Consider the following 24,411-nt stretch of genomic DNA (forward strand, 5'->3'; position numbering starts at 1 on the left):
GATCTATGCATATCTACAACTCTCCTGAGGGCTTCTTCACACAGACCATCGAGCTGACCCGGTCAGTCGGTTCCGTCACTTCAGAGATTATGCCCTTCAGGCCGAGTGCTGATGCCTCGTGTGTTTTATAGTGGGAAACCCCCCTCTCGTGTTCTGCCTGGTGATTGGTTGTGTTCTGTCCTGTGTGTTGATTGGCTGTATTGGGTGTCTGTCACTGCCTGTCTTTATCTCATTATGTGCATGAGTGCATATCATGACCAGGATCCAGCAGGTAAATGCCCACCCACCCCACCCCCCCACAACCCTATTGTCTCCACCAGTCCAATTGAGCTACGACCTCTGACCTATGATCTCTTCCTCCCTCTTCCCCATTTCCAGGCTGCAGGCCAGCCCTGCCTCCCTTCCTGCCAAACAGTCAGCTTCTCTGCAACTATTGAGGCCATAGAATCTCACAACATGGCAGGAGACCATTTGGTCCATCAAGCCTGTGTTAGCCCTTCCAAAGAGCTATCTAATTATTCTCCCAGCCCAACTCTTCATAGAATCATGGAATCATAGAATTTACAGTGCGGAAGGAGGCCATTCGGCCCATCGAGTCTGCGGCCCGTGGAACGAGCATGCTATCTAAGCCCACATCTCCACCCTATCCCCGTAACCCCACCAAACCTTTTTGGGTAATTTAGCATGGCCAATCCACCTAACCTTCACATCTTTGGACTGTGGGAGGAAACCGGAGCACCCGGAGGAAACCCACGCAGACACGGGGAGAACGTGCAGACTCCGCACAGACAGTGACCCAAGCCGGAAATCGAACCTGTCGATTCCCTTTCTCCGACATATTTTCCGTTTATTAAAAGAAGATTAGCATTGCTTTTCAGCAGCTCCGTATGACTCTAGTCATGTAGCAAATTGCCAGATAACACAAAGTCAATCAGCTGTTGTATAAAACATTAGAAAATCAGAAGTGCTTGATTGCAATGTTGTCGAGTCCAAACTGAGGCAACTGTGTATAAATCACATAATGGAAACAGATTTATGGACTCCTCTTTATCAATGGTTTAAATTCTATGAATTAACTTAGTGGTCATTGTGGAAGAAGTAGAGGTATGTTAATTCAGGGTGCAGGGCTGATATTTTTTCTTACTAAAGCCCTCGCTGTATATTATGTTGCCCCATCAGTTTCTGCCTATAGCACATTGTATTCTGTCGGGAAATAAACAGATTGGCAAATAAACATACTGCACTTTTCCCGCAAGGTTTCTACTGTTGAATTGGGATGACGAGTAAATTTGAATTCCCAAATTTCAGAGTAAATCCAGCCACTTTGCTGAGCCGGGTGAGTTTTTGATTTATGAAGGTTGAATAATGCATGGCCACATGAATATATAATAGAAGCTGCGGTGACAGATGACACGAGGCCTTGTATGATCAAGGGCTCTCCCCAAATCCACTGATGTGGCCACCCCCTCCCCATATCCATGTTCCTCTCTATCCTCCCAGACACCTATGGTGCATCAGAAAACACACAGCCGCGAAGCAGTACATCATTAAAACCTTATCTGATGTGGTGTTAACACAGGTTTTGCTCCCTTTGGCCCAGAATAACATCCAGTAGACTCAGTAACAACAGCAACTGAGGTGCGGGGACTGATGATGGTGAATTTCCCAATCTCAACGCATAGGGAAGCTGATCATGTTGAATGTGACACCTTATGCCTTTGAGAAGCTAACCAATAATATGTTGTCTCACACACACACATTACTCAAAAGGAATTCTTAAGTAGTACAGTAGAATGCCAGTTACAATTGTATTAATACATTGACACAGTAAGTAATTCATTGGAACTAAACAAAAGAAGAAGCTTGTATTCCCAGTCACAGCTACAATAAATGCAGTCACTTTGAGTTTGTTTTAAGCTAGTAAGTTGGGAGCAAAATATCCAAAATGTATTTTATAATTGAAACACCACGAATCCATCCGCAGGTCAACTCAATCTTCTCATAAGTTCAGATAGAAATTAAACCCTTCTCAGCGCCTTGTTGTGTGCTACTCATTATCTGTGCAGTTGGTTTTATTAATTATTACCCTGCAGCAATTTAACTTGTTATTGCTTGACTTTAATATCTTAAACTAAAGGAGAGAAAAAAGTATTTTCTTACGATTCTTTTGGGCAGTTGTTCAATGAGCTGTTTTGTTTTCATTTTTTTGTTTCCCCCCCCTCCAATTTATTTTCACCGCCTCTTTCAAATACCTTGCCCTTTTGTTTTTCAGGGAAAAAATAATTATGATTCGTTGTCAGGACAAGGAAATCACTGCCAAGGCCATCATTCCTCGTCACAACCTCAGTTGCTCATACGGAGCCTTCTACTTGAGCCATTGTTGTCCATGTGGCAGGGTATGGCTCTTCACAGACTGTTTCCATGCCATCCGGCCCCACCCCTGCCAGCACCCCCCCGTGTATCTCAGACAAGTGTTAGCTCTTCGTGTGTGAGCCACAGTGTGTTTCGGGAGGATATATGACCATCAGGGCCATTGCAGATAAGCCTGATCCTGTCCTCACTTTATTTTTTCATGTATTTTTTCCCAATTAAGGGGCAACTTAACATGGCCAATCCACCTAACCTGCACATCTTTGGGTTGTGGGGGTGAGACCCAGGCAGACACGGGGAGAAAGTGCAAACTCCACACGGACAGTGACCCAGGGCCGGGATTCGAACCCGGGACCTCAGTGCCGTAGTCCCAGTGCTAACCACTGTGCCACTTGCCGCCCCTCTGTCCTCACTTTATGACAGCACTCAACCCAGGTGGCCAAAGAAACTGTTGACTAACCCAACTCGCCATTGAAAAATGGTGGAATAGGCAAGTCCTCATCCCTCAGGTAAAAAGGCAATGTCAAGCCAGTTCCACTACTGAGCAAGGATAGTACTCTAACGAACTACACCACAAACATCTGAAAAAGGTTTATTTATAGGGTACCTTTCATGACATCGCATTGTCTAAAAGCAATTTCGAGCCATTAAACTACTTTAGAAGCACAGTCACTATTGGCCTCTAGTTTGTGCACATCAAGCTTCCACAAACTGCAATGCAATAATAACTAGATTATTTTTTTAGTGATGTTGGCTGAGGTTCTATCTTTAATTCCTTCCAATCAGGTTTCCGTCTCCCTCAATACAGAATTAGCTCTTATTGAAGCTGCCATGATATACATTAGCATATCATGGTGCAATCACACACACTGACACACTGATGGACATACAGTAGGACCAACCAGCATACACAACATCGCAGCCAATTACCAGTGAGAGCACACGCACTATAAAGACAGGGGACACCAGAGTTCCCGTTCATTCTAGCAGCAGCCAGCTCAGAGCACAGAGCTCAGAGCCAGCCACTCAGACATTCACCATGTGCTGAGTGCCTCACCTAGATAGTGATAGGACAGGGTCCACAGATAAGCTGGTAATGCACGTACCCAAGCTTACAGTATGTTATTACAGTTGAGTTGTTAACAAAATAGAGTTACACCATCTCCAGCCATGTTGACCTGTTTGTAGACCAGAACACCCAACACGACAGAAGCCACAAGTGACATCCAATGCGACTGTGACAAAGGTAATCTTCCCCGCTTCATCTTTCGCAACCTGTTTGCAGACTTTAACACGGGTGACCACACCATGGTCCTCCAAAGCTTGACCACCATTGTCCAAAGAGACACGGTAGCACAGTGGTTAGCACTGTTGCTTCACAGCGTCAGGGTCCTGGGTTCAATTCTCGGCTGGGTCACTGTCCCTTCTCCCCATGTGTGCATGGGTTTCCTCCGGGTGCTCCAGTTTCCTCCCACAGTCCAAAGATGTGCAGGTTAGGTGGATTGGCCATGATAAATTGCTCCTTAATGCCAAAGGGTTAGGGGGGTTACTGGGATATGGTAGGGGCATGGGCCTAGGTCGGGTGCTCTTTTGGTGGGTCGGTGCAGACCCATGGGCTGAATGACCTCCTTCTGCATTGTGCATGCTTTTTCTCTGTATATTTGTGCATCCTGTATATTGGTGTATGTTGTATATCTGTGCGTCCTGCGTGTGCTGTATATCCGTGTGTGCCGCATATCCGTGTGTGCCGCATATCTGTACATGCTGTATACCTGTGCATGCTGTATACCTGTGCATGCTGTATACCTGTGCATGCTGCATATCTGTGCATCTGTGTACCTGAACAGGCACCCTTTGTGTACCTGAACAGGCACCGGAATGTGGCGACTAGGGGATTTTCACAGTAACTTCATTGCAGTGTTAATGTAAGCCTACTTGTGACAATAAAGATTATTATTATTATTGTTGTATGAGGAGCGGTTGAGGACTCTGGGTCTGTACTCGTTGGAGTTTAGAAGTATGAGGGGGGACCTTATTGAAACTTACAGGATACTGCGAGGCCTGGATAGAGTGGACATGGAGAGGATGTTTTCACTTCTAGGAAAAACTAGAACCAGAGGACACCATCTCAGACTAAAGGGACGATCCTTTAAAACAGAGGTGAGGAGGAATTTCTTCAGCCAGAGGGTGGTGAATCTGTGGAACTCTTTGCCGCAGAAGGCTGTGGAGGCCAAATCACTGAGTGTCTTTAAGACAGAGATAGCTAAGTTCTTGATTAATAAGGGGATCAGGGGTTATGGGAGAAGGCAGGAGAATGGGGATGAGAAAAATATCAGCCATGATTGAAAGGTGGCGCAGACTCGATGGGCCGAGTGGCCTAATTCTGCTCCTATATCTTATGGTCTGAATACTGCCTATTTCCACTTCCATAACATCACTTGGGAGCATGGGCCTGGAGTGGAAAGAGACACCATCAAGTCTGAGTTGCTCATTCCATCCTCTAAATAGCTTAATTTTGCTTACAATCCCACTGTCTGGTAATCCTCCCATTGTCTGGTGATACTGTACGCCTACGGGGCAGACATGAAACGGCATAAACTATACACTGGTAAATCAAGGAAAAACTGTCAACATTCCTTTTTGAATCCCTAAAGCAATCAAACAGGCCCATATTATAACCTGATCTAAATTACATAATCACCTCCACTCTACAATATGCCATCTTCTCTTCTCTCAGGATCCTGTCAAGTTAGAAGTTAAAAGCCTTTAACACTGTCGCACCCCCTCCCCCCGTGGGTAGCGCCCCTGTCTCTGAGCCAGAAGCTCAAAATTCAAGTCCCACTCCAGGACTCGGGGGCCAAACAGGTTAATTATCAACCTGCAAACACATGCCAGGGGTAGGCAGTAGGAGTGGGAGTGATCCCGGTCAGCCATTTGATAGAAAGAAAATTGGAGCCCCTACCATCAGTATTGACAGCTCCAGAATACAACATGCAAGTAAAAGTGGGTGTGGCCATAGTGGCTCGCCTCCTTTTGGGGGCTCGGTTGGTTGGATGGCCAGTGTGGATCACATTGGTGGCAACAGTTTGATCCCCATTCCGGTCGAGGGTGGATTCAAAACCTGTGTCCATGTCCTGCCCATGGTGGAGAGGTGCAGTTGGGTCGGACCTGCCTTCAGGCAGAGAACCGAAGTTGAAGAACAGCCCAATATTTATCTCAAACCGACAGCTTGTTCCAGGCAGGTGGTTGGAGGGGGGGAGGGGTGCTGATGTGCACCGACATGCGCACCTGGGACCGTGCAGCTCAGTTCTTGCCTCTGAATCAGGCAACTTTGGGCTGCAGTCCCACTCCAGAACATACGCACAAATATTATGGCTGATTGAGTGTGGTACTGGCGGAGAACTGCCCGGTTGAAGTTGCTGCACTTCAGATGAAATGTTAAACAAAGACCCCATACGGCCTCTCAGCCAAAATGTAAAAGATTCTAATCCACCATTTTGAAGATGTGCAGGATAATTATCCCCACTGTCCTGGCCAAGATGGACATCACAAACACAGGCTTATCTGGTCGCTATCAGACAGCTTAAGTTTCTGGTGTGTAAATTAGTTGCTGTGTTTCCTACACTATAATAGTGACTACATTTTCAAATATGCTTCTTTTTTGGCTGTATAATGCTTTGGGATGTTCTGTGGCCATGAAGGGTGCTCGATAAATGCAAGTCTTTTTGTCTTTTTTTCTAGAGTTTCACTGACAGGTTTTACAGGCATGATCTCTAACCCCTACCATCCTTATTTATTACAAATAACCTATCAGACCAAACTGCATCTAATCCCTTCATCATTTTCAAATCCTCAATCTTATCGCCTCTCATTTGAGCTCCTCCAAAGTAAATAACCCCAACTTTCAGAGATTACCTTCTCAACTAAGAGCTAATAACGAAGAGATAATAACAAGCTTTGTTATTATCCTGGTTGCTATTACCAATATTCTCTCCAGAGCCTCGCCATTATTCGCCATCTGTGCAGATCACGACTTGACACAATTTTACAAGTATTTATGTGCCAAAGTCTTACATAGCTTAAGTACACCATTCTTCCATTCATACTCAATGATCCTAGCAATGGACCTAATACCTCATTTGCTTCCCCTATCCCCATTGTTCACCTTCAAATATAGTCCAGCCACGGTGGCACAATAGTTAGCACTGCTGCCTCACAGGGTCAGAGACCCGAGTTTGATTCCGGCCTTGAATGACTGTCTGTGTGGAGTTTGCATGTTCTCCCTGTGTCTGCGTAGGTTTCCTCCAGGTGCTATAATTTCCACCCACAGTTCAAAGATATGCGGATGAGGTGGATTGGCCATGCAAAATTGCCCTTTAGTGTCCAGGGATGCACAGGTTTGGGGTTGGCGTTGGCAGAGGAGTGGACCTAGGTAGAGTGCTCTTCTGAAGGGTCGGTGTAGACTCAATGGGCTGAATGGCCTCCTTCTGCACTGTAGGGGTTCTATTCTATAATCTACTAACCCAAAGACTCAAACTGCCATGCTCCACCATGTAAGGTATAAATATAGCCAGGGCTTCTCAGTCTGGTCTAGATGATGCAACAACTATCACAGAATCATAGAATCCCTACAGTGCAGAAGGAGGCCATTCGGCCCATCGAGCACCCTAAGTATGCCTATGCCCCCATCCTATCCCACTAATCCTATCTAACCTTTTGAACCCCAAGGGGCAATTTAGCCCAACCAATCCACATAACCTGCACATCTTTGGACTTTAGGGCAGCACGGTAGCATTGTGGATAGCACAATTGCTTAACAGCTCCAGGGTCCCAGGTTCGATTCCCGGCTTGGGTCACTGTCTGTGCAGAGTCTGCACATTCTCTCCGTGTGTGCATGGGTTTCCTCCGGGTGCTCCGGTTTCCTCCCACAGTCCAAAGATGTGCGGGTTAGGTGGATTGGCCATGCTAAATTGCCCATAGTGTCCAAAATTGCACTTAGTGTTGGGTGGGGTTACTGGTTATGGGGATAGGGTGGAGGTGTGGACCTTGGGTAGGGTGCTCTTTCCAAGGGCCGGTGCAGACTCGATGGGCCGAATGGCCTCCTTCTGCACTGTAAATTCTATGAAATAAAACCAGAGCCCCCGGAGGAAACCCACGGACAGGGGAGAACGTACAAAGTCCACACAGACAGTCACCCAAGGTCAGAATTAAACCTGGATCCCTGGAGCTGTGAGGCCGCAGTGCTAATCACTGTTCCATCGTGTTGCCCATATTATTAATAATGATTTGTTTAATTCAAGCTTCATTATATCAACTTCTCACTGGTTGCTCGATAAATAAATCACAATATAAGAGCAGATAGACGGGAAGTTTGGAGTTCAGTTACATTGTGCTGTAGTGCCAGGACACAGTCACATTCCTTTCCACTGAGGAAGGTAGAAGTTATAGAATGAATTCTGGTCAAACAAATCCAGTCTCTTCCAGGCAATCCATCCTTGCTTCTGAGCATATTCCTTGTCCGGGATCTTCCTGGAATAATGGGGATCCAGGACAAGGAGGCAGTGGTTGTCCGAGTCTCTGTGCACATGCCTTTGAAACATTGTCACTGAAGCATTGTCATTTAAAAAAAAAAATTTTTATTAAAGGATTTCATAAAATATCAATAACAAAATGAGAAAGAAAAAAGAACCCAACAGGGTTAAGTACAGAACACAATCTAAAAAAGCAACCCCCCAAACCCCTCCCCCCCCCCCCCCGCACATAAATAATAAATTAACATTAACACCCCGACTTAACACAACAGGTGTATACACCCCCTCAGACCCTCCAGTGTAAATAAAATAAGCAAAAATAAAGTAAACCCCCTCCCCCCCCCCCCCCCCGAGCTGCTGCAGCCATTGACCAACGTCTATCGTTCTGCCAGAAAGTCTAAGAACGGTTGCCACCGCCTAAAGAACCCTTGTACCGACCCTCTCAAGGCGAATTTCACCCTTTCCAATTTAATGAACCCTGCCATATCGCTGATCCAGGATTTCACGCTTGGGGGCCTTGCATCTTTCCACTGAAGGAGAATCCTTCGCCGGGCTACCAGGGACGCAAAGGCCAGAATTCCGGCCTCTTTTGCCTCCTGCACTCCCGGCTCCTCTGCCACCCCAAATATTGTGAGCCCCCAGCCCGGTCTGACCCTGGATCCTACCACCCTCGACACCGTCCTCGCTACGCCCTTCCAAAATTCCTCCAGCGCTGGGCATGCCCAGAACATATGGGTGTGATTTGCTGGGCTCCCTGAGCACCTAACACACCTGTCCTCACCCCCAAAGAACCGGCTCATCCTTGTCCCGGTCATGTGTGCCCTGTGCAGCACCTTAAACTGTATGAGGCAGAGCCTCGCGCACAAAGCGGAAGAATTCACACTCCCTAGGGCATCTGCCCACGTCCCCTCTTCGATCTCCTCTCCCAACTCCTCCTCCCACTTACCTTTCAACTCCACCACCGAGGCTTCCTCCTCCTCCTGCATCACCTGGTAAGTTTCCGAGATCTTCCCCACTCCCACCCACCCCCCCGAGAGCACCCTGTCCTGTACTGTGTGTGGCAGTAGCCGCGGGAATTCCATCACCTGCCGTCTGGCAAACGCCCTTACCTGTAAGTACGTGAAGGTGTTCCCCGGGGGGAGCCCGTACTTCTCCTCCATCTCACCCAAGCTCGCGAACTTCCTGTCCTCAAACAGGTCCCCCAACTTTCGTATCCCTGCCCTGTGCCACCCGAAAACCCTCCACCTGTTCTTCCTGGGGCGAACCGGTGGTTCCCCCGTAATGGGGTCCACGCCGAGGCCCCAACTTCCCCCCTAAGCCGCCTCCACTGCCCCCAAATTTTGAGGGCCGCCACCACCACCAGGCTCGTGGTATACCTCCTTGGAGGGAGTGGCAGCAACCCGAGGGAGTTGCCAGCGCCACCAGATTCGTACCCACACAGGACGCCGTCTCCAGCCTCTTCCATGCAGCCCCCTCCCCCTCTATCACCCACTTGCGCACCATCGTCGCATTGGCAGCCCAGTAGTACCCACAGAGGTTGGGCATCCCCCCATCTCTACTCCGCTCCAGGAACACCCTTCTCACCCTCGGAGTCCCTCGCGCCCACATAAACCCCATTATACTCCTGTTAACCCGCCTGAAAAAAGCCTTCGGGATAAACACGGGGAGGCACTGGAACAGGAACAAAAACCTTGGGAGCACCGTCATTTTGATTGATTGCACCCTACCCGCCAAGGACAGCGGCAACGCATCCCACCTCTTGAACTCTTCCTCCATTTGCTCCACCAGCCTTGTAAAGTTAAGCCTATGCAGGGCCCCCCAGCTCCTGGCCACCTGGACCCCCAAATAACTGAAGCTCCTCTCCCCCCTTTTTAGTGGGAGTTCGCCAATCCCCCTCTCCTGGTCCCCTAGCTGAACTACGAACAGCTCGCTCTTCCCCATATTGAGCTTGTACCCCGAAAAGTCACCGAATTCCCTAAGGATCCTCATTACCTCCGGCATTCCTTCCACCGGGTCCGCCACATACAGCAGCAGGTCGTCTGCATAAAGCGACACCCTATGCTCCTCCCCACCCTGCACCAACCCCCTCCAGTTCCTCGACTCTCTCAGTGCCATAGCCAGGGGTTCAATCGCCAGTGCAAAGAGCAGGGGGGACAGGGGACACCCCTGTCTCATCCCTCGGTGCAACCGAAAGTACTCGGATCTCCTCCTATTTGTGGCCACACTCGCCACGGGGACCTCATACAACAGCCTAACCCACCTGACAAACCCCTCCCCAAACCCGAACCTCTTCAGCACCTCCCACAGGTACCCCCACTCTATCCTATCGAAGGCTTTCTCAGTGTCCATCGCCACCATGATCTCTGCCTCCCCCTCCCTCGCCGGCATCATGATAATGTTCAAGTCACCACCCATCATGACTGGAGATCCCAATGTTATAATTACATCTGGCACACACAAATCCAATCACCCAATATATCTGAATCAACCTGAAACTTATTCATTACAGCCCCATGAGCACATTGTTTATCATCAGCAAGTTACTGAGTTCATTCTTAGAATGTGACATTTTTTTAAAAAAAGCAACCAATGTGAAATTGAGCCCACCGACATCACAACTGAATAGCTGAAGCGCTGTGTTCCTTTGAAAAAGGAATTAAGCAACCTTCCAAGTTATAGTGTTCCTTAATTAATAAGACTCCAGCCAGTAAAGTTTCAGAAATCCTCTTCATTGTTGTAACAGCCCCAGTAACCAAACTGAAATAAAGTCTACTCCATTCCGATTCAATCCGTTTGTCATTCAGGCACTTCAGGTCGAGCAACACGGGGACTGCAACTAGTGTGTTGTGTAATCATGGCCTATTCACTGACTGGGCCCTGCGTTCCTCAAATTCTGGTCTTTTGTTCATCCTCGATTTCCATCACCTCACCAATGGTAGCCATGCTTTCAGGCTTCTAGCCCTTAAGTTCTGGAAGTCCCTCCTGAAATCTCTATCTTCCCATTTAAGATACGCTTCGAAACCTGCCTCTTTCATCTGTCCTAATATCGCTCCTTGTGGCTTAGTGTCAAATTCTCCTTGATAATGCTCCTGGGAAGCCACTCGGGGCATTTTCCTACATTAGAGGTGTTTTATTAAATGCACTCTGTTCCTGCCATTAGGCCACATTCACTTTTGTGAGGGGGGACAGAAAGGCGACTTGAAATTGGACCATCTGCTAAACTATTCACTTATCGCTGGAGTTGTGAAAAGATTTTATTTATTCAGATGTGTTGACACCAAGTGTTCACAGGCCATTATACGGTGATCTTCGTCAGCCGCACTTCCGAAACTCGTCAGCTCCACCACCTAGAAGATAAGACCAACAGGTACAAAGGAACAGCACCACCTCCAAGTTCCCTTCCTTCAAATCACACACTATCCTGACTTTGATCTATAATCAATCATACGCTGAACCAAATTCAGTCCACCCTGCCTGAGCTTTAGGTTCAGCTTTTCTTACACCAGTGATAAATTGGCACCAACCTGGGGCCATCTTTAAAATACAGCACATAATATTTCAGAGTCTGATGCATCGCTGTGTTACAATGAGGTATGGTTCTCCTAATAGTTTAACTGATTAAGGTAGGCAGTAACAGGGACATTAGAGCTTGAATGCTCTCAGTTCTGCTCCCAGTGTATAGTGAACAGGAGGTTCCCAGATTATCGTGAATCAGTCAAAGGTTCCATTAATTGACGTCTCAAAGGGAGAAGGAAATTAGTCATGATTCCTCGTCTTGATGGAAAAATGTAAGATGCTTGAAGTTCTCAGCAGTTTTGATGAAGAGTCACCGACTTGAAGGAAAAGGAAAAGGTGAGACTCAGAGTGGGAGAGGTTGGCAGGGGAGAGCTGGGGAGGAGAGAGGAGAGGAAGTGAGCTGAGAGGCAGGGAGGGAGGGGAAGAGAAATGAGAAGGGGAGAGGTGCGGTGGAGGAGGGAAGGAAGGTTGGGGAGTGGACAGGGGTGAGGGATTAGGAGAGAGTGGGAGTGGAGAAAATTGATGGGGGGTAAAGGATTGGATTGTGGAAATAATATTGAAAAATGTACTGTTTTATTCACCCAGGGCATTGCAAACTGAGTATTTTTCACTAGTCACTATCTTGTTTGGCAGCCTTCCATCTCATGAGCCAATGATTGGCACATAGGTGGGTTTTTTTAACGTAGAGTTGACTGCAATCATGTTCACACTATACCAGATAATGAGACAATTAGCATAGTGTCATTGAGTAAAAGCAACATTTTAAGAACTTACCTTTGGTTGGCCACAGCTGAATAATCTTGATGTGGAGATGCCGGCGTTGGACTGGGGTGAGCACAGTAAGAAGTCTTACAACACCAGGTTAAAGTCCAACAGGTTTGTTTCAAACACGAGCTTTCGGAGCGCTGCTCCTTCCTTAGGTGAATAAAGAGGTATGTTCCAGAAACATATATATAGACAGATTCAAAGATGCCAGACAATGCTTGGAATGCGAGCATGAGCAGGTGGTTAAATCTTTACAGATCCAGAGATAGGGGTAACCCCAGGTTAAAGAGGTGTGAATTGTGTCAAGCCAGGACAGTTGGTAGGATTTCGCAGGCCAGATGGTGGGGGATGAATGTAATGCGACATGAATCCCAGGTCCCGGTTGAGGCCGCACTCATGTGTGCGGAACTTGGCTAGAAGTTTCTGCTCGGCGATTCTGCGTTGTCGCACGTCCTGAAGGCCGCCTTGGAGAATGCTTACCCGGAGATCAGAGGCTGAATGCCCTTGACTGCTGATGTGTTCCCCATCTGGAAGGGAACATTCCTGCCTGGTGATTGTCGTGCGATGTCCGTTCATTCGTGTCGCAGCGTCTGCATGGTCTCGCCAATATACCACGCTTCGGGGCATCCTTTCCTGCAGCGTATGAGGTAGACAACATTGGCCAAGTCGCACGAGTATGTACCGCATACCTGGTGGGTGGTGTTCTCATGTGTAATGGTGGTATCCATGTCGATGATCTGGCACGTCTTGCAGAGATTGCCATGGCAGGGTTGTGTGGTGTCGTGGCCACTGTTCTGAAGGCTGGGTAGTTTGTTGCAAACAATGGTTTGTTTGAGGTTGTGCGGTTGTTTGAAGGCAAGTAGTGGGGGTGTGGGGATGACCTTGGCAAGATGTTCATCTTCATCGATGACGTGTTGAAGGCTGTGAAGAAGATGTCGTAGTTTCTCCGCTCCAGGAAAGTACTGGACGATGAAGGGTATTCTGTCGGTTGTGTTCCATGTTTGTCTTCTGAGGAGGTCGGTGCGGTTTTTTGCTGTGGCGCGTTGGAACTGTCGATCGATGAGTCGAGCGCCATATCCCGTTCGTACGAGGGCATCTTTCAACGTCTGTAGATGTCTGTTACGCTCCTCCTCGTCTGAGCAGATCCTGTGTATACGGAGAGCTTGTCCATAGGGGATGGCTTCTTTAATGTGTTTAGGGTGGAAGCTGGAGAAGTGGAGCATCGTGAGGTTATCTGTGGGTTTGCGGTAAAGTGAAGTGCTGAGATGACCATCCTTGATGGAGACCAGTGTGTCCAAGAATGCAACTGATTTTGGAGAGTAGTCCATGGTGAGTCTGATGGTTGGATGGAACTTGTTGATGTCATCGTGTAGTCGTTTCAGTGATTCTTCGCCATGGGTCCAAAGGAAAAAAATGTAATCGATGTATCTGGTGTATAACGTCGGTTGAAGGTCCTGTGCGGTGAGTAGGTCTTGTTCAAACTTGTGCATGAAGAAGTTGGCGTATTGGGGTGCGAATTTGGTCCCCATGGCTGTTCCATGCATCTGGATGAAGAACTTGTTGTTGAAGGTGAAGACGTTGTGATCCAGAATGAAGCGGATGAGTTGCAGAATTGCGTCTGGAGATTGGCAGTTGTCAGTGTTGAGTACTGAGGCTGTTGCAGCAATGCCTTCGTCATGAGGGATGCTGGTGTAGAGTGCCGAGATGTCCATTGTGATGCGGAATGTTCCTGCTTCAACTGGTCCATGGGTGCTGAGTTTCTGTAGGAAGTCCGTCGTGTCGCGACAGAAGTGGGTGTACCTTGTATGATGGGTTTCAAGATGCCCTCGATGTAGCCAGAGAGGTTCTGATTGCCTGAAATGATAGGACGGCCTGGTGTGTTGGCCTTGTGTATTTTCGGGAGGCAGTAGAGATATCCAATGCAGGGAGTACGTGGGATGAGAGCTCTGAAGATCTGGATCCAAGGTCTTTATCAGTCTGTTGAGTTGGCGGATGTGTTCCTTGGTCGGATCTGCGGGTAACTGTCTGTAGTGTTCCTGGTTGTTGAGTTGTCGGTATACTTCTTTGCAGTAGTCCGTTCTGTTCAGTATGACGGTGGCCCCTCCTTTGTCTGCTGGTTTGATGATGATGCTGCGGTTGGGTCACTGATCTTGAGTCACTGATAAGGTATTCATTTCTCAAAGAACTCCCTTATCAGGTGTTAGGCCCCTAAGTTACATATTTAAAGGACATTAATGCACATTCTAGCTATCCATCCTAGATTCTGAAAAAGTGTACCCATGGCAGAGAGTGAGATCAGTGTCTGTGTAAGCCAACCTACTGCTAAATTAGTCAGCCTGGCTCACAATATATAGAATCATAGAATGGTTACAGCACAGGGGGAAACCAGTTAATCCATCATGGCTGTGCCAGCTCTCTGGTAGAGCAACCAACCTAATCCCACTCCTCCACCTTTTCCCTGTGAATTTCTCTTGAATTTCTGTGAATCACTGGTAAAAATCCTTTTCCTTATGCCCGTCACCATTTTCTGTGCGGAGTCTGCACGTTCTCCCCATGTCTGCGTGGGTTTCCTCCCGTGTGCTCCGAGTTTCCACCCACAGTCCAAAGATGTGCAGGTTAGGGGGATTGGCCATGCAAATTGCCCCTTAGTGTCCAAAGGGGTTGGTTGGGGGTGCTGGGTGATGGGCTGCAGGTATGGGCTTAAGTGGGGTGCTCTTTCCAAGGGCCGTGCAAACTCGATGGGCCGAATGGCTTTCTTCTGCACTGTAAATTCTATGCCTATGTCTGTGTCTTGTTGTTCCGGCCTGAAACACGGGCACAGCACATAACCAATCCTACTGCTATCCGCCAATCCTACTGCTATCTGTTGCTCAGTGTCTGTCTGTAGATTCAATTGCATCCCTACTTTACAAGCAGTTTTCGTGTAACCTATTGTCAGCCCCTCTCTGCATAGCGTGTCCCGCAGCTTCGTGCCCAGGAACACTTTGAATGCGGCTGAATAAAGAGGCAGGGTGAAAATTCACCTCCTCGCACCCACCCCCCAATTGTGTGTGTGTGTGTGTGTGTGGGGGAGGGGGGGGGGGGTCAAGATAACCAAGTCACAACCTTGGACGGCTGATGTCCCCTTCAAACCCCACTGGGAGCGACCAGGGGTGGCCTTTGTAAACAGGTGGTCCTATTGATACAGATTCCAGACTAATTGTTTGGAGTGTCATTATATGGACAGCGAGACAAGTGATCTTTTAAACCAGTGAATCGTGTATGACCTAATAGGATCTGCTGGGGGTGGTTTCCATTTCCTTTTGTTTTCCGCTCTGGGGAAAGGTTCGATTCCCTCACTGGAGTGCAGGACTATAGGCGCTTTGGCATTCTCTCCTAGCTAACCCAGGAGGCGATTATTCATTGATGTCTCAGCCTGCACAATGAACGCTGGCAGGCTGTGTGACTTGCAGAGGACGTCATAGCTGACCCCAAACCTATCCTCATCAAACATCCATTGACCCAGACTTTCAGCAGGGGGTCAATGTATAGCAGTCAGAAGAGGGGGACAGCAGCTAATTCCGCCCCCCCCCTCTCTTACTTGACCTCCAGGCGCTGGGAGCAGTTGTCAGAACCCCAGCTGTCCCAGTTCAAATCTAACTTCGGACAGAAAAAAAGACACGGGACCAAATCTGGGACCTTCCTCCGGAAGATGCCCATGATTCTTGTTTTAAATACTCAGAGCCAGCGAGCTCTAAATGGGTATTTACTGAACCGTACCAATCCGGATATCCCCTCTGTATATTTCATCGTCTAATATGATCCTGCAGGACAGTTTAAAATCCTGAGGGGGGCTTTGTTGTTACCATATCAGACAACACATTAATAATTAATTGTGATTATTAATTAGGCTTTCTGCTTTCAAAATGCACATTGAGATTTCTTTACCTGCGATATTTTTTAATGCTCTTATCTGCCAATTTCCAACATTATTGATGGAACCCGAGTCCTATCTTCAAATATTAGCCTTTGAAAGATTAAAAGGGCAGGTTCATCATCTCCGAGGGAGCACTGTTTATCCCACACGCGGGAGGAGGTGGCGGGGGGGCGGGGGGGGGGGGGGGGGGGCAAGGCATTGGCGATGTACATTTCCCAATTTTGGGACATGGGATTTTCCCAGCAGCTCTTGTGTGTTATGTGCTCCTCGCAAGGACTATTTTTTCTCGGGCGCACTTGTATTGTGTGTTGCCCGCGTACGCACAGACTGTTCAGCTGTAATTTGATGTGCGTCTCCAGAGACATTTGATGGATTAAAGTTAAGCAGCTCCATTTCCACGTACCACCTGATCTCAGAGGCTGCGCTCCATATAAATGCTGTTTGCTTGCTGACCTCAGCTTCTCTCTTGCCAATCCCTCCTCCCCTTCCCTCCTCCCTCCCTTCCCTCCTCCCCTTCACACAGGCTGTAGCAACACCATTCTGGAGCTGTCCCGGTGCTGAAAATTCAGAACAATAAAAAGATACAGGAATAACACTGTGGGGTTTTTTTTTTGTATATATCATTTTGTTTTTGTTTTGCTTCGTTTTAAAAAAACAAACAAACCATGCCTCGATCGTTTCTCGTTAAGAAGGTGAAATTGGATTGTTTCCACTCTTCCTCTGCTGCACTGTCAGCTTCTGAACAACACCTTGATAACTCGTACGCAATAACCAGGTCTGTCACAGACACAGTGGGAAGCGTAGGGCTCCGGGTCAGTGAGAACGGTGAGTTAACAGATCGGTTTAATATCTGTAATATATGTCAAATAACCTACCCTAAATGTGTAGAGGGAAAAAATTACGCGTCCTGATTTTGCTTGAGCTGACGCTTTGTGTGTGTGTGTATGTGGAGGGGTTTGGAGAGGGGGCAGATTCTCTTTATGCACCTCGTGTGCACCACTCTGCTCCCGCTGTACCACTCTCCGCACCTTACATAATGCCGATCTCTCCGCCTGTAGAGATCGCTGCTCGCAGACAGAATAATCCTCCCTCGTCCAAAGCAGAAAAATCTGTTGCAGCGAAACTTCTGGAGGCAGGAATCGCTAAGGTGGAGGAGAAGGGAGAGGGGAGGTCACCGTGTTGGATTAATTTTGTGTGTGTGTGTTTTTGCAGTCACGGGGTAAGGTTGTGGAGGGGGGGGGGGGGGGGGGGGGGGGGAAGGGCCGAGTTTTATTGAGATTATCAGTTGCTCGGGAAATAAAAAAAACTTGTTGATCTGCCAGTGTGAGATTTTCGACAATGACCCATACAAAATGTTACCTCGTTGCGCCAGTTAGTCAAAGGGCAATGTTTTCTTTAAATTTAGCTGGAGTTATCGCGATCAAAGGGAGCATCGAGTTTTTGCTGACTCTTGACATTGTTATGAACATCCTTAAAAAGGAAGGTATATCTTGTGATGCAGATAATGCTGAAGTTACAATCCAAAAATGATTATCTATCTATCTATCTATCGTCTTATACTGTGCAATGTATGAATTTCGAACTTGCCAATATCTCTAGACATGAACAATAATTTTTCAGTGTGATATTTGAAATGTACAGACAGCTCAATCTTCCGTCCGTTCCTGGTTTTCTGAATGGAACCTATTATGTAAGCACATTCTGACAGGCAAGCTACTTTCAAACGCCGGGATCATATCATTGTGCCTGTGACATGGGTTGGAACTCGCCCAACCCATGGACCTGATTTTGAGAATAAGCTCCTGGTTTAAACAGTTCAAATAGTCCTTTCCCTGTATTTAGTTATTATTTTCATTTCTTTCGCAAGATTTTCTCCCGTACCCCTCGGTCCCCCCCCCCCCCCCCCCCCCACCCTCTCCAGGTCGGCTCCATTCCTCAACCAGTGCGACTGGACAACATCTAATCCCGGAACCCGGCAAGTATCACCGGCTGAAGGACGTCCTCCAAGTTTGGTGTGCATTTGCCATATCTTTGTCTGACTTTTTCCTCCTCCCCCCCCCCTCCCACTTCAATCCCCCTCCCCTCCCCCTCCCATTCCCCAGGGAAGCAATGCGATCTTGTCTGACAGCTTGCTTCCCTTGGATAGTCTCGCTGAGATTCACTGCTTGAAGAAACCATATATAACATCCTGTTACTCTAGGCAGCAAGATATTGGAGTTAGTGGGAGCCTTGAATGGCAGCTGTCGAACGGATTGCTTACAGCTCTCAGGCAAAGCTAGCAATCGTGCTGCCCTCTTTTAGGATGCTGCTTAAAACGTACAGCTTTGACCAACTTGGCCCTGATATCTCCCTTTGTGACTCAGTGTCAAATTTCGCTTGATAATTGCTCTGATGGAGTGCCTTGGGATGCTGAACAATGCAAGTTCCGACTCTGACACTGAGACAAGTAGGTGCACGAGTTACTGAAAGTCCAACGTGCTGAGCTGGCTAATCTCTGCTGGACACAACGCTAGAGCTGCAACAGTTGGCTACCGTGCATCCCTGCTAATGGAGGTGGAAAAATAAGCGTCAGGGGGTACCTGCTGCTGGTCACTGGCCAGTGACCCCCCCCCCCCCCCTGATTGAGAATGTGTGTGTGTGCACAGGAGCTGGGCGAGGGATCCATTGAGCTGAGCTGTGATGTGACATGGGGGTGAAACTGGTTCTCGGGCAATTGATGCAAACGGTCTCTGACTGTGTTTCGTATCAGTGAAGTCAGGGGAACAGGAAATTGGGCAGGGAGCTTGCTGACCATTCGCTTTGAACCCACTCCTCGTCGTAATCAGCTTCCCGTGGTGTAGCGGAGGGTTCTCTGCACCCAGGGAACCGTGTCCCAGGGAATATAAATCAGTGCCTCCACAGAGAACAAAGAGGGGGGGGGGCAAGCGAAGCAAAATAAAACACTCGCCTTTCAATTTCTAATCCATTCCTGCTGATTTGAAAAAGGAAACCCCCAAAACCAACCTTTGTAGCCTGCTTGAGGCAACCTCGAGCCCAGGGGAAACGAAGAATAGTGACAGAAGTGTAGACTATACATAGCAGCGTTCGATAATAATATATAATTACAGAGGGGGAGGATGTCGGTTTGCCTTCTTCAATATAAAGTTTGTTTTGAGCAGCGGGCTGAGTGCAGTATTTTACAGTTTGAGCTAATGTTCCCCATTCCCGTTGTGGTGTGTGTGCTTTTTTATTTCGCTGTCTGACTTCTCCTATTATTCAAGATGATGTTCTACCTACATTTGGACTGGCCAAGCGAGGATCCCCCACAATTAAGCTGCCAGTTTTTCCAGTCAGTTCGACCGTTTCGCAATTACTGCTCCTCGCTTTTTAAATTCCAGATGTTTTATTCTTTGCATTCGGATTCCTAGCTGTGAAGGTGGGAGTTGAAATCTCGTCACCGTACCATTGGTCCAGGCTTCTGGCTGAATGATAGTCCAGGAAAGCCACTACGCGCCTGGGTTTTCGTTAAACCTACAGTCAGAACAGTATTAAAGCCTCCCTTCCCCCTCCCTCATGCACCATCTGCAATGCCCCCTGCTTGCCCCTCTTAAATAATCTACAATGTGTTGCTTCGATCTACCAGGTTATTATTTGATTTATACCAATCTTGTCTGGCCTACACACCCCATATTCATAATTCCATGTGCTTTCCTAATGAAGTACCTATGGAAGAGGTGAATTCCTTTGAAGGGATTTGCTGCTTTCGGATTGTACAGCAATGATAAGTCCTTCCTCACAGTTAGGGGAAAGGGAGTCCTGTATTATTTACACAGCGGGAAAATCCGGTCAATGGGTCAGCACATATCAGAAAACCAGGATGTGCTGTCAGGGATGTTTATGGAATAGAACCAGAATCCTTACAGTGTAGAGGGGGCCATTCAGCCCATCGATTCTGCACCCACCCTCCAAAAGAGTACCTTACCTAGGCCCACTCCCCCCCCCCCCCCGCCCCCCCCCCTACTCCCATGACCCCACCTAACCTGCACGTCTTTGGTCTGTGGACATCTTTGCACCAGAGCACCGGGAGGTAACCCAGGCAGACACGGGGAGAAAGTGCAAACTCCACACAGACAGTCAGCCAAGGGCGGAATTGAACCCGGGTCCCTGGTGCTGTGAGGCAGCAGTGCAAACCATTGTGCCACTGTGCCATCATGATGGTCAATCATGAACAGCGATAATGGCCCTCACTGTATATAGGATGTAAAATGCTTTGGAACACTTGTTAACATTGAATATATAGTGTGGTCAGTAATATACTGAATACAGTGTATGAGGTAGAGTTTATTCAACAATGACTATATGTGGTATTTACTGCATTATATACCGTATGAAGAATTCAACCCCTCAACCCCCTGGTTTCACTGCACGTGGGTACATTTGATCTTGTGTGATAGGGAATCGACAGGCCATAAGCCTTGAAGTGAAGAGAAAGAGAAATTTGAAGGATATAAAACAGACTCACCTTGTTTACAAGGTCGCAATTATATGCACCCCTCCCCCACGATTACTATGTGATATCATCTAGTTTCTACCTTAAAGGCCACTCAGTTACTATAAGCATCACACTAACCTCCTGTCACCACTTTCTCATCATGCATACCCTGTCACACTGTAACGATGACACAATTCTACTGAAACAACGTATGGTCTAAAATAAATCATTGTGAGCTGTATCTTCGGGGCACAGCTGTTATTACACAACACCAGCGTGAGTAATGATTTTAAAAAACAAATTCCACAAAATGTACAGTTTCAAATGGGACTTGGATCAGCTCTTCCTACCCGTTTTCCAAATTCATGCCTAATATTCATAGAATCATAGTCTCGCTACAGTGCAGCAGGCGGCCATTTGGCCCATCGAGTCTGCACCGACCCTTCGAAAGACCATCCTATCAAGGCTCAATCTCCCACCTTATCCCTGTAACCCCACCCGTCCTTTGGACACGAAGGGACAATTTAGAATGGCCAATCCACCTACCCTGCACATCTTGGACCGTGGAAGGAAACCGGAGCACCCGGAGGAAATCCACGCAGACATGGGGAGAAAGTGCAAACTCCACACAGACAGTGAACACAAGGTCAGAATCAAACCTGGGTCCCTGGTGCTGTGAGGCTGCAAAGTTAACCACTGTGCCATCGTGCTGCCCACAAACGTCAATCCACTTTTTGAAGAATGACTTGGGAATGTTCACTCTATTAAAAGCATTGTGTGGGTAAAAGTTGATATTTCCAATGGGCGGCATGTGGCGCAGTGGTTGGCACTGGGACTGCGGCGTGAGGACCTACGTTCGAATCCAGCCCCTGGGTCACAGTCCGTGCGGAATTTGCACATTCTCCCCATATCTGCGTGGGTTTCACCCTCACAACCCAAAGATGTGCAGGTTCGGTGGATTGGCCACGGGAAATTGCCCCTTAATTGGGGAAAAAAAAAATTGGGTACCCTAAATTTATAAAAAAGTAGTTAATATTTCCACATTGCTGCTTTATAGGAGCCCACATACTATATAATAGGAGCAGGAGGAGGCCACTCGGCCCTTCGAGCCTGCTCTGCCATTCAGTAAGATCATGGCTGATCTGATTATAACTTCAACCCCACACTCCCGTCTACCCCCGATAACCTCCGAACCATCATAATCCTGTTTTTTTTGGATAAGAAGTCAAAGCAACGCCTCTTCCGATGGATAAAATATCCTATCACACTATTCAGAATAACGGTTAACCCTGGTGTCCTGGTCGATACTTATCCCTTACCCAACATCACAAGAAAAACCCATAATTAACTGGTCGTTACCACATTGCTGTTTGTTGTGTACACATTAGCTCTCCTGGTTTCCACCTTACAATAGTAACCACACTTCAAAAATACTTCACCGCTGTGAACTGCTTTGCGGATGTATTGAAATTACAAAGACAGCTTTCTAAAAGAAAGTTCTTTCCTTCATTCAGTGTTACCCTATTTCAATTAGCCTCTAGTATGCTCAACATGTTCTGCTTCCTAATGGCAAGACAGAATAGGGGGTATTACTTCAAATGAACTAGAAGACTTATAATATGAAAACAGGTATGTGACAGTGAGCATTATGATTCAAGGCTCAGGAGATAGCACAAACTGACCCGCTTCATTCTAGTCATTTCTGCTCAATTTGGTTATCCCCGAGTAACTCCCTGCTAGCTATTTTCTTAACTCTGGTTTCCTCCCACGGTCCAAAGATGTGCAGGTCAGGTGGATTGGCCATGATAAATTGCCCCTTAGTGTCCAAAGGTTAGGTGGGGTTGGGGGTCTAGAGTGGGGGCCTAGGTAGGGTGCTTCTTCTGAGGGTTGTTGAGGACTTGATGGGCTCAGTGGTCTCGTTTTGCACTGTAGGGATTCTATGAAATCTATGAAACTTGGCTGGATTTGAACTGGATTATCATAAGATCTGGTGTTAGGAGCTGCATTCTTGTGAAGTTAGAAATTAGGCCAAGTCAAGTCTTATACACTAAGTATTCTGGCACTGTTCTCACACTCAACAAGGTGCAGCATTAACGCATTTACATCCACATTATAGCAAATGTAAACTGCATTCAGTTAACAGTGTCCAGACACATACTGTCATGGTTGTCACCCATACCCGACATGTGGTGTTCTCGTGATTTATTGGTCATTTTGCTATGAAGCAGCATTAACAAATAATCAATGTTTAATTAATTTACTCTCACTGCACTTGACTGTTGTCTTTGACACTAGAAGATTGTTTCCTTTTTTTCTCCGGCTGTGTGATATGAGACTGCTGAAAAATTCTCCTCTTAATAATAATCTTTATAATGACAAGTAGGCTTACATTAACACTGCAATGAAGTTACTGTGAAAATCCCCTAGTCGCCACATTCACCTGTTTGGATACACGGAGGGAGAATTCAGAATGTCCAATTCATTTAACAGCACGTCTTTCAGGAAATGTGGGAGGAAACCGGAGCACCCGGAGGAAACCCACGCAGACACGGGGAGACTCCACACAGACAGTGACCCAAGCCGGGAATCGAACCTGGGACCCTGGAGCTGCGAAGCAACTGTGCTAACCACTGTGCGGCCATGCTGTCCTCTTTCAGCCTTATGAGTGGGCAGTCCATCCTGACTCTGACCACCCCACAAATCAAAGTTCACTGAGCTCACTTCCTTCCTCCTGTACTGAAAAACATTCAAGTGCTTGGCATCACCTCACTGTCATTCAATGAGCGAGTGGACATGCCCTGGGAAAGTTTCCCTGAGAAGAAGGCAATGTTGATTCATTCAATTGCGAACGGGAAGATTTCTGTCAGAAAATAACATGTTGGAATGCAGAAGATAAGTAACTTGAGACAGGCCCCATGACAGGGGCCATAGCATTGTGGCAATGTTGCTGCAGTAACAGACCATAAGTCTGGACTAATGCTCTGGAGGCACGAGCTCAAATCCTACCACTGGAGCAGAATGTCTTGTTATCAATAAATATAATGCTGCAATTTCCTTGTTTAGAAACCTATCTGGTTCACTGATCCCTTTTCAGAAAGAAAATTGGCCGTCCTTACCTGGCCTGGCCTATGCCTGACCCCCGGTCTCTCAATTGCATGACTCATTGCCATTACCTGCTCAAGGGCAATTGAGTGTGGGCAATACACGCTGGCCTTACCAGCCTTGTTCACATCCCAAGAACTAATAAATAACAATGAGTGTTACGTGCTTGTGAAGAATGGGTGTCTTAAACCAGTGGTTCCCAAGGTTCTCCCCACTGATAGACTAACCGATAGAGAGCAATTGTCATGATGACTCGACAACTTCATCATTATTGTATCTTGTGACTCCCTGGATGCCAGAATTAGATGTAATGCCAAGACCTTTCTATGTTGCTAACTTCTTATTGTTGACTGACTTCACTTTCTCATCCCAATGTGTGCCGTCCTGGTCATTTACTCACTCTCGATCTTGGCTCCACAGTTGAGTGTTTCAAATTTATTTGAAAAGAAATGCCTTTTCCCAGGAACTTCCAATTTAAGTGGGGCTTAATTTTAAAACTTATTAATACCAAGGAAAGCTAGAGGTAAACATTTCATTAAAAATAAAGAGAGACTTCCATTTATATAGCACCTTTCATGATATCAGGGTGCCCTGTAATCCCTAACTTCCTATTAACCTAATGTGAGGAAGTCCAATTAAATTGCAGAGTATTCAGTCGTGAAACTAGGACAATTGAGAACAGGCCTCAGTAACTTGGCACAAAATAACTTGAAAACAAACACCTCTTTAAGAAAAAGGGT

General features: G+C 47.1%; 1 protein-coding gene across 1 annotated transcript in view; it reads left to right on the forward strand.

Moving 5' to 3' along the window:
- Positions 1-16,578: 16,578 nt before the first annotated feature.
- Positions 16,579-24,411, forward strand: part of LOC140428586 (transcriptional repressor scratch 1-like) — a 48,643-nt gene continuing 40,810 nt past the window's right edge. The window contains exon 1 of the mRNA XM_072515228.1: positions 16,579-16,923. Coding sequence (XP_072371329.1) covers positions 16,764-16,923 — 160 coding nt within the window. The 5' untranslated portion in view covers positions 16,579-16,763. The remainder of the gene's footprint in view (positions 16,924-24,411) is intronic.

The sequence above is a fragment of the Scyliorhinus torazame genome, chromosome 8, assembly GCF_047496885.1.
Source record: "Scyliorhinus torazame isolate Kashiwa2021f chromosome 8, sScyTor2.1, whole genome shotgun sequence".
Lineage (NCBI taxonomy): Eukaryota > Metazoa > Chordata > Chondrichthyes > Carcharhiniformes > Scyliorhinidae > Scyliorhinus > Scyliorhinus torazame.